This window comes from Apis laboriosa, unplaced genomic scaffold, assembly GCF_014066325.1.
Source record: "Apis laboriosa isolate Shangri-la unplaced genomic scaffold, ASM1406632v1 scaffold4_cov146, whole genome shotgun sequence".
Classification (NCBI taxonomy): domain Eukaryota; kingdom Metazoa; phylum Arthropoda; class Insecta; order Hymenoptera; family Apidae; genus Apis; species Apis laboriosa.
Window position 1 is genome coordinate 567824 of NW_025223501.1, and position 12789 is coordinate 580612.

The 12789-nt window shown below is 29.7% G+C and overlaps 1 protein-coding gene across 7 annotated transcripts in view; it reads right to left on the minus strand.

Moving 5' to 3' along the window:
* Positions 1-4496: 4496 nt before the first annotated feature.
* LOC122717161 (alpha-mannosidase 2) overlaps positions 4497-12789 on the minus strand; it is a 145590-nt gene continuing 137297 nt past the window's right edge. For all 7 annotated transcript variants that reach the window (XM_043940953.1, XM_043940954.1, XM_043940955.1 and 4 more), the window contains 2 exons: positions 8414-8882; positions 4497-8214 (listed from right to left, as the gene is read on the minus strand). In XM_043940953.1, coding sequence (XP_043796888.1) covers positions 6072-8214; positions 8414-8882 — 2612 coding nt within the window. In that variant the 3' untranslated portion in view covers positions 4497-6071. The remainder of the gene's footprint in view (positions 8215-8413; positions 8883-12789) is intronic.

Sequence of the window (12789 nt, forward strand, 5' to 3'; positions counted from 1 at the left end):
GAGATGGCGCTGCATATCAATTCTTATCCTATCTATTTTTTTGTGTTTCATTTATGGCACTCTGGAGATGGCGCTGATTTCCATATTTTTACATTATCTCTGTCTTTTTCTCTCTATTTACTCTCTTTGTCTACATTTTCATAAAATTATTTAAGAAATAGCACCAATTGATTAGTTTTATGATTTGTCTTGTTAAAACTATTCATTACAAATTTTAACAAAATTTATATATCGCCGGGGATCTATATATTTATATTTATAATTTTGATATATATTTTATATATTTTTAATATTTCTATATGTCATATTATATATTTATTTTTTTGTATTTCTATATATTGTATTGTACATAATAACAAATATAAAAACTTAAAAATATATAATATTATATTATAACATAAAATGTAATAAATATATTATTCGATAAGTAGTATAGATCAACCATTATTTCATCAAGCACTATAAATCAACTATTGTTGGGATAAATAATATATATGTATAAAAATACAAAAATATATATATATATATTAAAAATATATATAATAACAGAATAAATACAACTAGAATGAAAGAAAACATCGCGATAAATATTAAAAAATGATTTTCACTATTATTCACCATCTCTTCGTGAAATAATTTGCCTTCAAGATATCTTAAGAAAGCCAACCTATGGTTTATAATCCATCCTGTATTTCCATACAAATTAACGATACTTCAAGGCCTTGAAACGAAATTTCTGGCGGGATAGGATCTTTGGTGGGATAACATAAAAAGAGAGAGAAAAAGAGAAAGAAAAAGAGGTTGCGCCTCTTTCACGGCACAAAGGGAAAGCCGGCTATTTGTCTGCCTTCCCTTGCTGGTCTCTGTTATTAAAGTCTTCGTGTCTTTATTTCACTGGGCCATTGTCGAGGTTGGGAAAAAGCTTGGCGAAGTTTCTCTCCAGTTTGATAGCCCCAAAACAGAAACGGGAATTTCAGACGCCTTGTCTTTTTCAGAAATAAGTTTAGCCTGCCAGTGTCTTTAACTCACTAGAAGCTCGACGTTTTATGACTTCCTTTTTATCTCTGCAATTTTTATTATTTCCTCTCATGGTATTTTTAGTTACACTTGATCATATTACCGCATCTTGTACTGTATTTTTGCGTTGTGTATCTTTAAAAATAAAAATAATGAAATAATTAAATAAATGATCTTGCTCCTTTATGTTCTTCTATTAATTTTTGGAAATTATTATCTTTGTGATAATAATAATTCTAAAATACATTTTTGAAATATTGTGTTATTATTCTAATAAGCTTTATGCTTTTTTTTTAATTTATCAAAATTGAATTTTCTAAATGAATGAAGAAAATTAGAGAAAAAATATTTTTGAAATTTTATTATTTAATTAAATTTCTTAATTTAAGTAAGATTTAATAATTAAATATTTAAAAAATATATTGTTATAACAATTAATAAAGTGATTCAAGTTTTTTAAGATCTATAATATAAAACATTGGTTCTTCCAGCGACCATTGTACGAAGAAAAAAAACTTGTCTGGATGCAAGAATGCGTTTCATTTGAAGTCATTTACACGGGTGGCCTACTTCCCAGCTTTTTGTACTAATATTACATTCGAGTTTTACGAGTTACATGAAAATAACCCGTTGTTTCGGCCAAAAAAAAAAGTATTGTTAAACCTCGACCAACAATCCACTCGATAATTTGGCCGATATAAAAAATTCTATTCTCTTCTCTCAAACTAGAAGAACAACGATATTACTGGATTATTGCTTCAAAGTGGCAGGATTTTTAGAACTTTTAACTTTTGTACTTACTAATCTATCTTTAAACTTTTTTTCAGTCATAAACAATAAATATCTCTAAAATTAACTAAAATCAAAAAATGTCTTTTAATCTTATTTTAAAATTATAATCATTGTTTTTCTTATATATACAATATATATATATATAAGAATTATATTATAAAATATTAATAACAATTAAGAAAATTATTGAAGAATGTAAGTAATATGATTTCTTAGAATTCGTAGAAATTAAAAAATTAAAATTAGAGATAGAAAAGAGCTAACAGATTCTTCTCGTTTTACAACTTTTAATTATAATTGGTTCGATTTCCGTACTACCGGAGTTTCTATCCGAGCTTCGTTAGACACAGCTGTGGAACTGACAGTCGTAACATCGATTTTTTTCTTCTTCTTTTCACCACTTTCAATGTTCTCCTGACGTTCTTAATTAATGACAATGAGAACACATTGTTAGTTCTTCGACATGACAAGTTTCGCGACTGTCGTTTGCAAATTAATTTTCTTCTCTCTTGAAGATTTACATCAAACTATTTTCACATTGAAACAACGTTTAAGCTAATTGCACCCACATTTTAAATGTTTCATTAAAATCTAATTATGTATAATTATTATTATACATTTAAGTTTTAAAGATAAAAGTCTGATATTAAAATTTTAATCTTTAAATTTTCTTTCTTTTTTTTCTTCATCTATTATATCTAATTTGGATTTAAATACAGTATCTATTAATAGACACTTGTATAAATAAGTGAAACTCTATTTAAAAATTATCAATAGTAATATACTTTTGCTATAAAAAATATATAAATATATACTTTTACTATAGAAAATATATTTATTAGCAAATAATATGAAACTAATGATAATTTATTCCTTTTCTTAAAATTATTCCATGCAATTAGAGTTAAATATCCTGGCAGAGTAGAGGTAATTTCCTAAGGTATCAAGAGGAATGCAAATGAATCTTCTATTTTATGTTGATGACCCTCTAACCCTCTTCCCACGAATCGCGGCAGCCAAGGAACTAGCATTTATGGCGTTTATCAGTACATCAGCTGGTATCGCGCACTCTCGTTAATGAGAATTATGTCAAGGAATCGTATCGATTAAAGCTTAGCCCAGATACTCGACGAGGGAGTGTCGCTTCATTGATTTACTATCATGCGTTGCCTATCAGATTTGCCAGTCAGATGACATTAGATCTTATTTCTTCATCGTATCCCTGTTTCTTCATTGCTAATGCAACATCACTGAAATAGTTGAAGAAGTTAAATTGATATAACAAGTTTGTGTTTCCTTAAATGAGAATTTCTTCTTAATACAAAGTTTAATTCAAGACTTGATACTTGTTTCTATTTTCTTGGTTTTATTTTTCTTTCACTTTAGTACAATTTAGTATTGAAGTTCTTCTTTATTTTTGAAGGGGATTTGATTGACATTGGGGAGAAGATCGAATCCATAAAGTTTATACTTTAATTGCATTAAATTGCAGTTACTTGAAATTCATCTAAAAAATGCAAAACTGAAATAATAATATTTTAATTTATTGGATTAAGAATCATATTTTTAAAATTATATGAAATGTAATATGCAATTATATTTCTTGAAATAGATCTTTGATCAGAGGAAGAGATGGGAAAAAGTCAGCTCGATTCTCTTAATTAAAATACGTCAGTTACTATCTTTATTCAATAAATATAATATTACATTGTAACATAAAGAATATCGTGGTGTATAATTGTCCTCGTCGGCTGGACAACTCGCAAGTAATTATTCTTGCGGGCAGTCCTACCAAATTTTCAAATATATCTCTATATACGTGTATTACACATGTAAATAACACGTGCATACGTACACGTATGTATACATATACCATCTTTAATATAGATCTTTCTTCTCTAGAGACAGCACAAACATGTAATATATTACAATATCATTACAAGGACAGTCACGGATCTCCGGCGATCGTTTTTTTTCTTTTTGATCTAATTTCCCCGGTATTCCAACGCGAATCTTCTGATGGTCACGTATTTTATTAAAATTTAATATTTTTTACTTTCTTGAGTTGGCCTATTTAGAAATAGGCAGACTCTTCATAAATTAAAATATTTTTTTTGAAGTTGATATTAAAATCTTTAGAAAAAAATTTTGATAATAGTAATTTTTTTAAAAAGATATTTAAAAAATTCAAACAATAATTATATATATAATATCTTAATTTGTATACAGTATTAAAACTTAATTTATATATTTACAATTTTTATAGAAATATATAGTTAAGAATATAAAGGCATAAAATAAAATTAAAAGTTAAGCGTTTTTTTTCATTTTTTGTTTTCCTCTGGTTTTCAACTTTATTAAAAGTTGATTTTAACTCCATTAATGTATCTTGTTTACATCATTAAAGTCGTTGACAATTCGAATTAAAAAACAAAAATCTCAGTAAACTGAGCTTAATTGTATCTGTATTATCATTAAGTTGCATTGTTTGCATTAGGATTCCCTTGGAAAATAAAATTGCCAGAGAGTTAAAAATTCTAAAAATTTAAAATAATAATTAAAATAAACTTTTATAGTTCTATAAAATTAATAATTAATAAAATAAAATAATATATTAAAACTTATTTTACATATTTCATTCTAATAATAAATGCTTTATCTAGACATTTTTTGATAAAATTTGTATAATTAATATTCAACAGATAAAGTTAAAATAGTTTAACAATTGAATAACAAATATTTAATTTTATTCCTCAATTTTAAATTAATTTATTGAATTCGTCAAGGGAAACCTTATAGATTAAAAAGAGCCTAATTTTTTCTCTGGCCAAGAAATATGCTTCACCTATAGGTTCTAAGAAAGTGACACAGGATTCGCATGAAATCCGTTTGATACTTTCTATTCCGCTAATTAATCTAGTATTTACACAAATCTGTCATACAGCGGACGCTTGATCGAATCTTTTCGCCTCTCTAGCCGGATACGCCTTAGCAAAAGTAAAAAATAGGTACTTTCCAGCCTTTAGGCTCAACTAAATTGTGTCCCCGCTAGAATTGGAAGAGCGTTGGAAGTCACCAGTATTTTCTGGTTATTATTTTCTCTTTATAATTCTGCCTGCTGAAGGAAGAGAGAGTCTTTTCGTATAAGATTTTGCATATGAAAATAGGTATATACCATTTACATTATATATCTCACGCTATCACAATATACGGTCTAAGGTAAAGTCCTGGATTGATATGTACAATATAATATATTATTTATAATATTTCACATGGTGATCCATTTGGCTTGAGCATTTTATATATTTTTCGGGCAAGTCACTTGTTTTTGTGGAGCAAACATTATTGTCCTGTTATAAGTGACCAAGAACTTCACAAGAATTTTAAAGATTTGAGCTTTGTAGACTGTTCAACATTTGCAATGTTATTTTTATTAAAAAGATTATTATTATTTATAAAAAAATATCAATTGTCAAGATTTTGTAAAGTGTAAAATGTTATAATTTTAAAACAGAATAATTTATATAAAGAATTTTTTTTTTCAATAAACTATTTTTAAATTCTGCAAAGATATTTAAATGTTCAGGCTAAGTGGAGCACTTTATTTATCGTAATTCACAATTCCCGTACGCCTCATACGAACTGAATCTTTATTAGATAGATTACTAGTCTATAATATATTTTGATTGTTTAATTGCGTCATTGATCTATTTTGGCATGTTTCTAAAGCCTGATTTGCGTCAACAATTTCTTTGAAATATTTAAATGTAAAAATTGATTAGTATAGAGATAAACGATTTTATGAAGATCAGACTTCAGAGAACAAAGAATATGAAGAGTTTCTGTAGTTCGAGATATACGGGAAAGCTTGTGAATTAGAGAGAACATGAAGTCAGAAGACACAGCTGAATCTGTATAATTTCTTTTCTTATGTTGACTCTCCCTTCCTATCTTTGCTTGTCTAATTGGAAAACCAACTGAAAAATGAAACAGTACAGTATGTGATGACCTGGTGTGTGTATGTATGTATATGTACACTGGTGCAAACACAGTCAATTTCACCGTGGCGTCTAATATGTACACTGAATTGACCATGGAACACAAGGTAAAAAACGAGGGGCAAGAAGAACATGGTTTCAGCGCCATTTGCAGAATAATCCCCTTTCTGATTCTAGTGGATTGCACGAAGATCCGAAGAGGTAGCATCTGCTAGGGCAGTGTCCTGTTCAGAAGGCAAGTGAATGCTTCTGTTGGATTTAGGATCATTGGACAAAGTTCACGTTGAACGTTTCCACCTCCATAGGTTGTAAGTTCACCTCCTGAAGGCCATCTTTTAACCTCTGCTTCGTCTTGGTGCCAGTTAGCGAGGTTTTGGTCACGTTCAGATTTGCTAGTTTATAGAAAGATGTCCCCTGACCAATTTTCTCTGTTAGTGGACAGTGTTTTAAAGCAACATCAACTCCCACGGAGCAACTATAACCCTGTCTATGGAGCACCATCAGAGCACTATTCACAGGGAAATGTGGCAGTTTTTGATCATGATTGGTCCTAAGATTTAGCAAATGTAAATCACATGGAAAACTCTGACTAAGTAGCCTAACCTCTGGTACCATTGCTATATCGCCTTCTGTTCCATCCACCACAAAAATATTCACAGGATAATTGAGAGCATTGCTCAAATGATTAGCAAAGAGTGAAGGTTTGGAATACTTGTCCTTTTCCCCAATAATGTCTTCTAGCAATAACCAATGCTTAATGATAGTTCTTCGATTATCCAAAAGACCTTCACCCATTCCTCTGGAGTCATCATATAATGTTCTTCTGTCTAACATAACTTCTAACCATCCTGGTTGATAACTGGCTGCTCCTTGGCAGTGATTCACTAAAAGAGTAAGTCTGTGATTAGTGTCTTCTATGTAGGCCATAGTAGTGATGGGAAAGTAATTGCCCTCAATGCCAATCCTATCTATCTTTGTCCTCTTGATCATCTGATGACCATTTAAATCTGTATAAAACTCTGGAGGATCTCCATTGAGTATGTCAGTCTGCAGTCGCATGAACATTTCTGTTTCACGATTTTTTGGAGGAGTTTCAAAGTCTACAATATTTCTCAAATAAATTGCTTCACCCAATCCATCATCTCTGTGGTAGATGGCAACATGATGAGTCAACAATTTCCCATACTCAACAGTCAACCTTGAACTGAGGCTTCCACTAACGATGTAAATCTTTTGATGAGGTGTATAAGCTTCTAGAACATCCTTATCAATATCACGAAGGTTAGGATCAGGCATGAACAAATAGGCTCCACTATGAAACTGTGCGGACGGATAGGCAGCGAATTGAATGGCACATTGCATGATTTTACCAGTCGCCTTTTTGGTTACTCTCTTTAAGAAACCAGTCTGACCATCAAACAATAACTTCATTCTTTGATTTTCCAATTGAACATCTCCTACTTGCATAGGCTTGATGGGAAATACATTGTCCTTGCCGCATCTACTGCAATATACTGTAGAAATAGCCTCCATGGGTACTTTATCAATTTGTTGAAGATGATAAGTAGCTATGGCTAGAGGTTTCAGTTCTACCACAAATAATAAAACATAGACATCATGAGTGATACTGGTTGCATTCATCACAGGAGCTATCTGATACGGAATAGGATTCTTTTGTGTGTCCAGAACTCTGATTTTATAAGAAGTGACTTTTAGACTGATTACCTCGTGTCTGGGTTGAGCCAAAGGATTAAATAATACTATTTTCTTCGTTTCCTGACCGTTAATTCCGATAGGTATCTTCTTTGGTAATTTCTCATAACTATCTCTGTCTGATTCAGCCAGAACATATACCGAATTAGGCTTACTTGGACTTCCAGCTAAAGATTGAATGGCGAAACTTTGCAGACTGGTCGTATCTGATATAGATTCAAAGAGTTTTAAAGCATAGTCTTTCATAACAAAAGATTTGGAGGTACCAGTAATCGCGTCGTGATGTTGGAATAAACCTAAATTTCTTCTAGCCTTCACCAGTTTTTCAAAATATGTTTCATACAACATAAAATCTTTTCCAGATTGTTTCGCCACATTTAACGCAATAGTGTAAAGAATCTCCGCTGATCGAAGGTTCGCTTCCAATTCACGATCTAGGATCTTCATATATGGCCTTGTGGTGAAATAGCCACTCCAATAGGCTGGCCTGCCTTCGCTAAAGATGTCAGAATATACGAAAAAATCACCCTTCAAGCTTGGAAAATTCTCTACGCGTTTTCTGATCTCATGGAAGTAGTCTTTAGGTGTACCAAATACTACTTCTGCATTATATTCTTCCTTTCTGCTGTTGATATAATCCATTAGAATCTTATAATTGGTATATTGTTGGTCCCACTCGATAGCATGATCGTACCTGCGAACAGACGAAAATAAACATTGTAGACATATATAAATATCTACGAATTATTAGATTAATATCAATCTTACTATCATTAAAGATAACTAAAGTCGAATTAATTAAAATTAATATAAACTTGCTATTCTGTATCTTATGTTTAATGTTTAATTAAATAATTTCTTACAACTTTTACATCAAATAAAATCAATTTTACCTGAAATCATCTCCAAGTGGCATTAGCACCACATTATGCATGAACAATGATCCAGTCCTAGAATACTGTTCCAAAAGCAATTCTGCCATCTGTTTCACGTTATTTGGAGTGATTTCTACTGCTCTGACTGAATATTCAGTATACTCTCCGCGAATCTTTCTGAAGTCGAAGTTGAGACAGACATGAGGATGTGGACCACAAGAATGCTTGATATTATAGATATCGAACGGTTGATTATGAGTCAGCATATCAGCTTTGCCAATCTGATCCCATGGTTGGAGCCAGATAAAATCGCCATATTGTTTTTTGGCGAACCATTGCTTCCAAGCGTAATGTATTCTCTGGATCACTGTGCCAGAAGCTCCAGATGCTTTCAGAAAGTAAGGTATAGTACCTCCATGACCAAATGGATCCACCGACCAACCAGACTCAGGAATGATGTCCAGATTCGTTTTCAGCCATTGATGACCTGCAATCAAAAGAACATAAACTAGGTCAATTAAAAATATACAATATAATATAGAGTTTAAGAAAGAGAAACAGAGATCTTTTCCACAATAATCAGCATCACTACGGAAATAATCGGCTTTTCTACTGTGTCGATATTGTACTGGCAATAGGAACCGGCCGTTTAATATTCTACGAACAGTAGATGAATCTTTTGAGGCTTTCACAGGTCTCATTAAGAGGCGTGGAGACACAAACCTTGTTCAAATCAAAAGGATCGATATGAGCAGCGTCGTTAAATTCGTGGAATGGTTGAGAGATCGTCTTTTGAGAATCGTTCGCTCGTGTTGTTGATTGCGAGACATTTATCACCGTGTAAATAAATATTCCTGGAGTTCATTTAAAACCTTATGCTTCACGAGAATAGGAATGGAGATTTCTTCTACGTTGAAAAACTAGAATCTGTGCACGATCTGAAAATTTTTTATCTCTATGATTGATTTTTGGAGTATTGTGAAAATGATTGGATGAAAATCTATGGAAAAGAGTAATTAATCGTACAATTTATATTTTAAAATCTAGAAAATTTTGTTTAATAAATGTAAATAAATGAGATAAATATCTTATTTTTTGAAATCTAAGAAACATTGAAATATTCAAAATTGCACCTTATTAAGAGTATTATTAGGAGCAATCAAGAATTTTATTGATATTTTTGATATTGTCGATCCAAACAAATTTAATCAGAGATTAAAAAAAGAAGATTAAAATTTCAGTAAAATTATTTAGAAATGATAGAAGACAAGATATGAAAGTTGATTTTATAGGTTATAGAGTATCAATAGCGGCCGCTAATACAAAACGCGATTTCTCATAGTAGAATCCTATTTCAATATGTGGTTGTAGTGGACTATGCTTAATCGATGTCTATTTATCAGTTCTCACCCACAGCACTCCTCGTAAACCAACCCTATATAAGCCCTATGTAACATGGAGTTAATCCACATTCATTGCCATAGGATAGAAACTGAATTCCGACTCCACGATGGTTGACTTAATGTCAATTTATATCCTGGAGTGGGATAGATTCTTATCTGAATCGACAGCAAAGTCTCTAGTAACAATTAGAATAACTAGAATTTTTCATATATCAATATTTATTTAAATTTATTACTTTCATAAAATAATTCATCATAATCAAAATTTATTTTGAATAGTTATACAGATATAGATATTAATATATATTAATGGTATATCTTTGAAGTCTATTAAGTCAATTTTAGAGTTCAAAACAAAAATAAAAATTTAAAAATATTAAATTTATTGAAATTTTTAAACGTTTTAAGTTGCATTAGATAAAGTGAAATAGAGGCAGAAAGCAGTATTGTGACAATAAACAAAGAGATCTTATAGATGAAACAAAATTCTTTAATTATTTTTATAAATAGAAAAATATAATATAATATTATAATATTATAATACTAATAGACTAACAATACTGGAAAAATTGTATTATATATATATATATTTAATGATTAAAAGCTCGTTTTTATTAACTATATAGTAAAAATTAATTTAAAAATTTTATATGTGAAAAGAATTTTTGTAATTATTTTGACAGACGAAAAAATATAATTGGCACTTCTAAAAATCGATAAAAATTCAAATTATTTCATAGAAAAATATTTGATCAGAAGAAAAAAATTATAAAAAAATATGTATACAATGCAGTAGTAGAAAAAAACGCAGAATAGGATACAACTTGTAATGATAGCACTGTATTTCTTTATTTCATTGTGGCATGGTTTCGATTTTTGTGTTTTCGAAGCTAGGAAAAACATATTTCCAGAAGTCTTTCTGGTTTTCTACGATAAACGATTATCGATCGAATCCATTGGAACAATCGCATATCGCTGATGAATAGAATTTTTTACGTGTAACATTCAGAATTGGCTAACAGAAAGTATGACATTTTTAATAGAAGAGAATAATTTTTTTTCTTTTTATTGTGTTATTCGAGTAATGATATTTGTATTTTAAATAAATCTAACACAAATCTCAAATTTTAATCAATTCTAACCGAATTTTACAAATATTTTAATCAATATTTCAACCTAACCTCGTAAAATTCAGTTACTTTAAAACTTTCAATTTCTTTTCATATGAAAGTTTTAAAGAAATTTTAATTTCAACGTAATATGATTAATGCAAAATTAAATAAATGAAATATAACGTTCTATTTTAGGAAATAATAATCTTGACTACGTTATTATTCGAGAGACGAACCGTGACAGCTCCAATTATCCCGCTAATGTAATAGTCGTTGGTGAAGTGTCCCCGAAATTTTCGTAGAACTGAATTCGTATTCAAAATCCTTCTCTACACACAACCAAGCAAGAGCATAACAACAACTACCAACAGATGCACTTGGTATATAGTCAGCCAACGATGTGCTAGTAAGTGTGCGTTAACACATACGCTATCCTATGGATTCAAGCCTCTCTACGAACTGCTTTTGGGCTAAGTACAACGTTCCTGCGGATTTACGTTAATGTCTCTGTCACATATCGATTTTGGCTTGTTCCTCTTGCAACATTAATCCTTTCGTGTCTATAGATGAGTAAGATGAATATTTAATTTAATATATGTATATAATATATTAATGATCATTTCATTTAATATAACTAATTCAAATAAAATAATTAATTCGATTTAATATGATGAATTATATCTGATTCTAATCTAAAAATAATTCAAACTTAAACCTAATTTAACCTGCTTCGGATTTAAATCTATTTTAATTTAATATTATAAAAATTTCATTCTAATGAAGTAAAAATCCAATTTAAATTTAATTTATTAACTTAACCTTTTTATTAATTTGCTTTTGATTCTAATTTATCCTAACCTAACTTTACATATATTCCAATAAATCTTACATTTCTGAATTCAAGATCATTTTAAAGTTATACATAAGATGAATTTACATTCTGCAACATATCTTCTACAAGATTTTAAATTTAATAACACGTATTATAATTTTATTTTATATTGAAATTCTTCTTCCAAATTTTTTACTTGTTCAAAGATATTGCAATAAAAATTCCTCTAATGCAATCTAATATTGAAACTGTTATCTGACAGATATCTTTTTCATTTTCCTATTTCGCAGCTGCGAACACAATATGTTTCCACGATAAAACCAAAACGATGAAACAGAAGAGAACTTTCCCGCGGAGATAAACGAGACACATACCTAGAGAACGTTCAGAAACTGGGTCAATCCGAAAGCATTTGGGTCAACCAGACGGAAGTCCCTAAGGGAAACACGATAAGGCATGTCTGGTGGAATTTATGTCTCGTAATTCGAAGACGCAAGATGGAATCATAGATTTCACTATGGATTACAGGTGGTTAATATTTGTTATTAATGGAATTAAATTTGATTTAACTGTTATTTTCAATAGTGATTTTCTAATTGTTCCACGCCTGACGGAATTCAATTTTTATAATATGAATTTACAACGTAGCCTATTGTTTCCAAAGAATTGCGACGATTTTCGATTACCATGTCATATTTATTCGTATTAATCCAATCGTTCATAAAAAAACAAGATATTATCTTTTTCGAAAAAATTGAAATGATTTTCTTGTTACCTCATATAATTATAATTTATTTTTCATTATGAATATAATGATTGAATAAAAATAAAAATTAATTTCAATACATCAAATTAATTTAACCTAATTTAATCGAAAAGAATCGAGTTGAATCGAATCAAATCGAATCGAATCGATATAATTGAAAACTTAGGAAAATATTTAATATAATATTTCAATATTTTGCATAAATCTTATTATTACGACAATATAAAAAATTCATGATTATTTAATTAATTGTTAAAAAAGACAAAACAAATATTCTTATT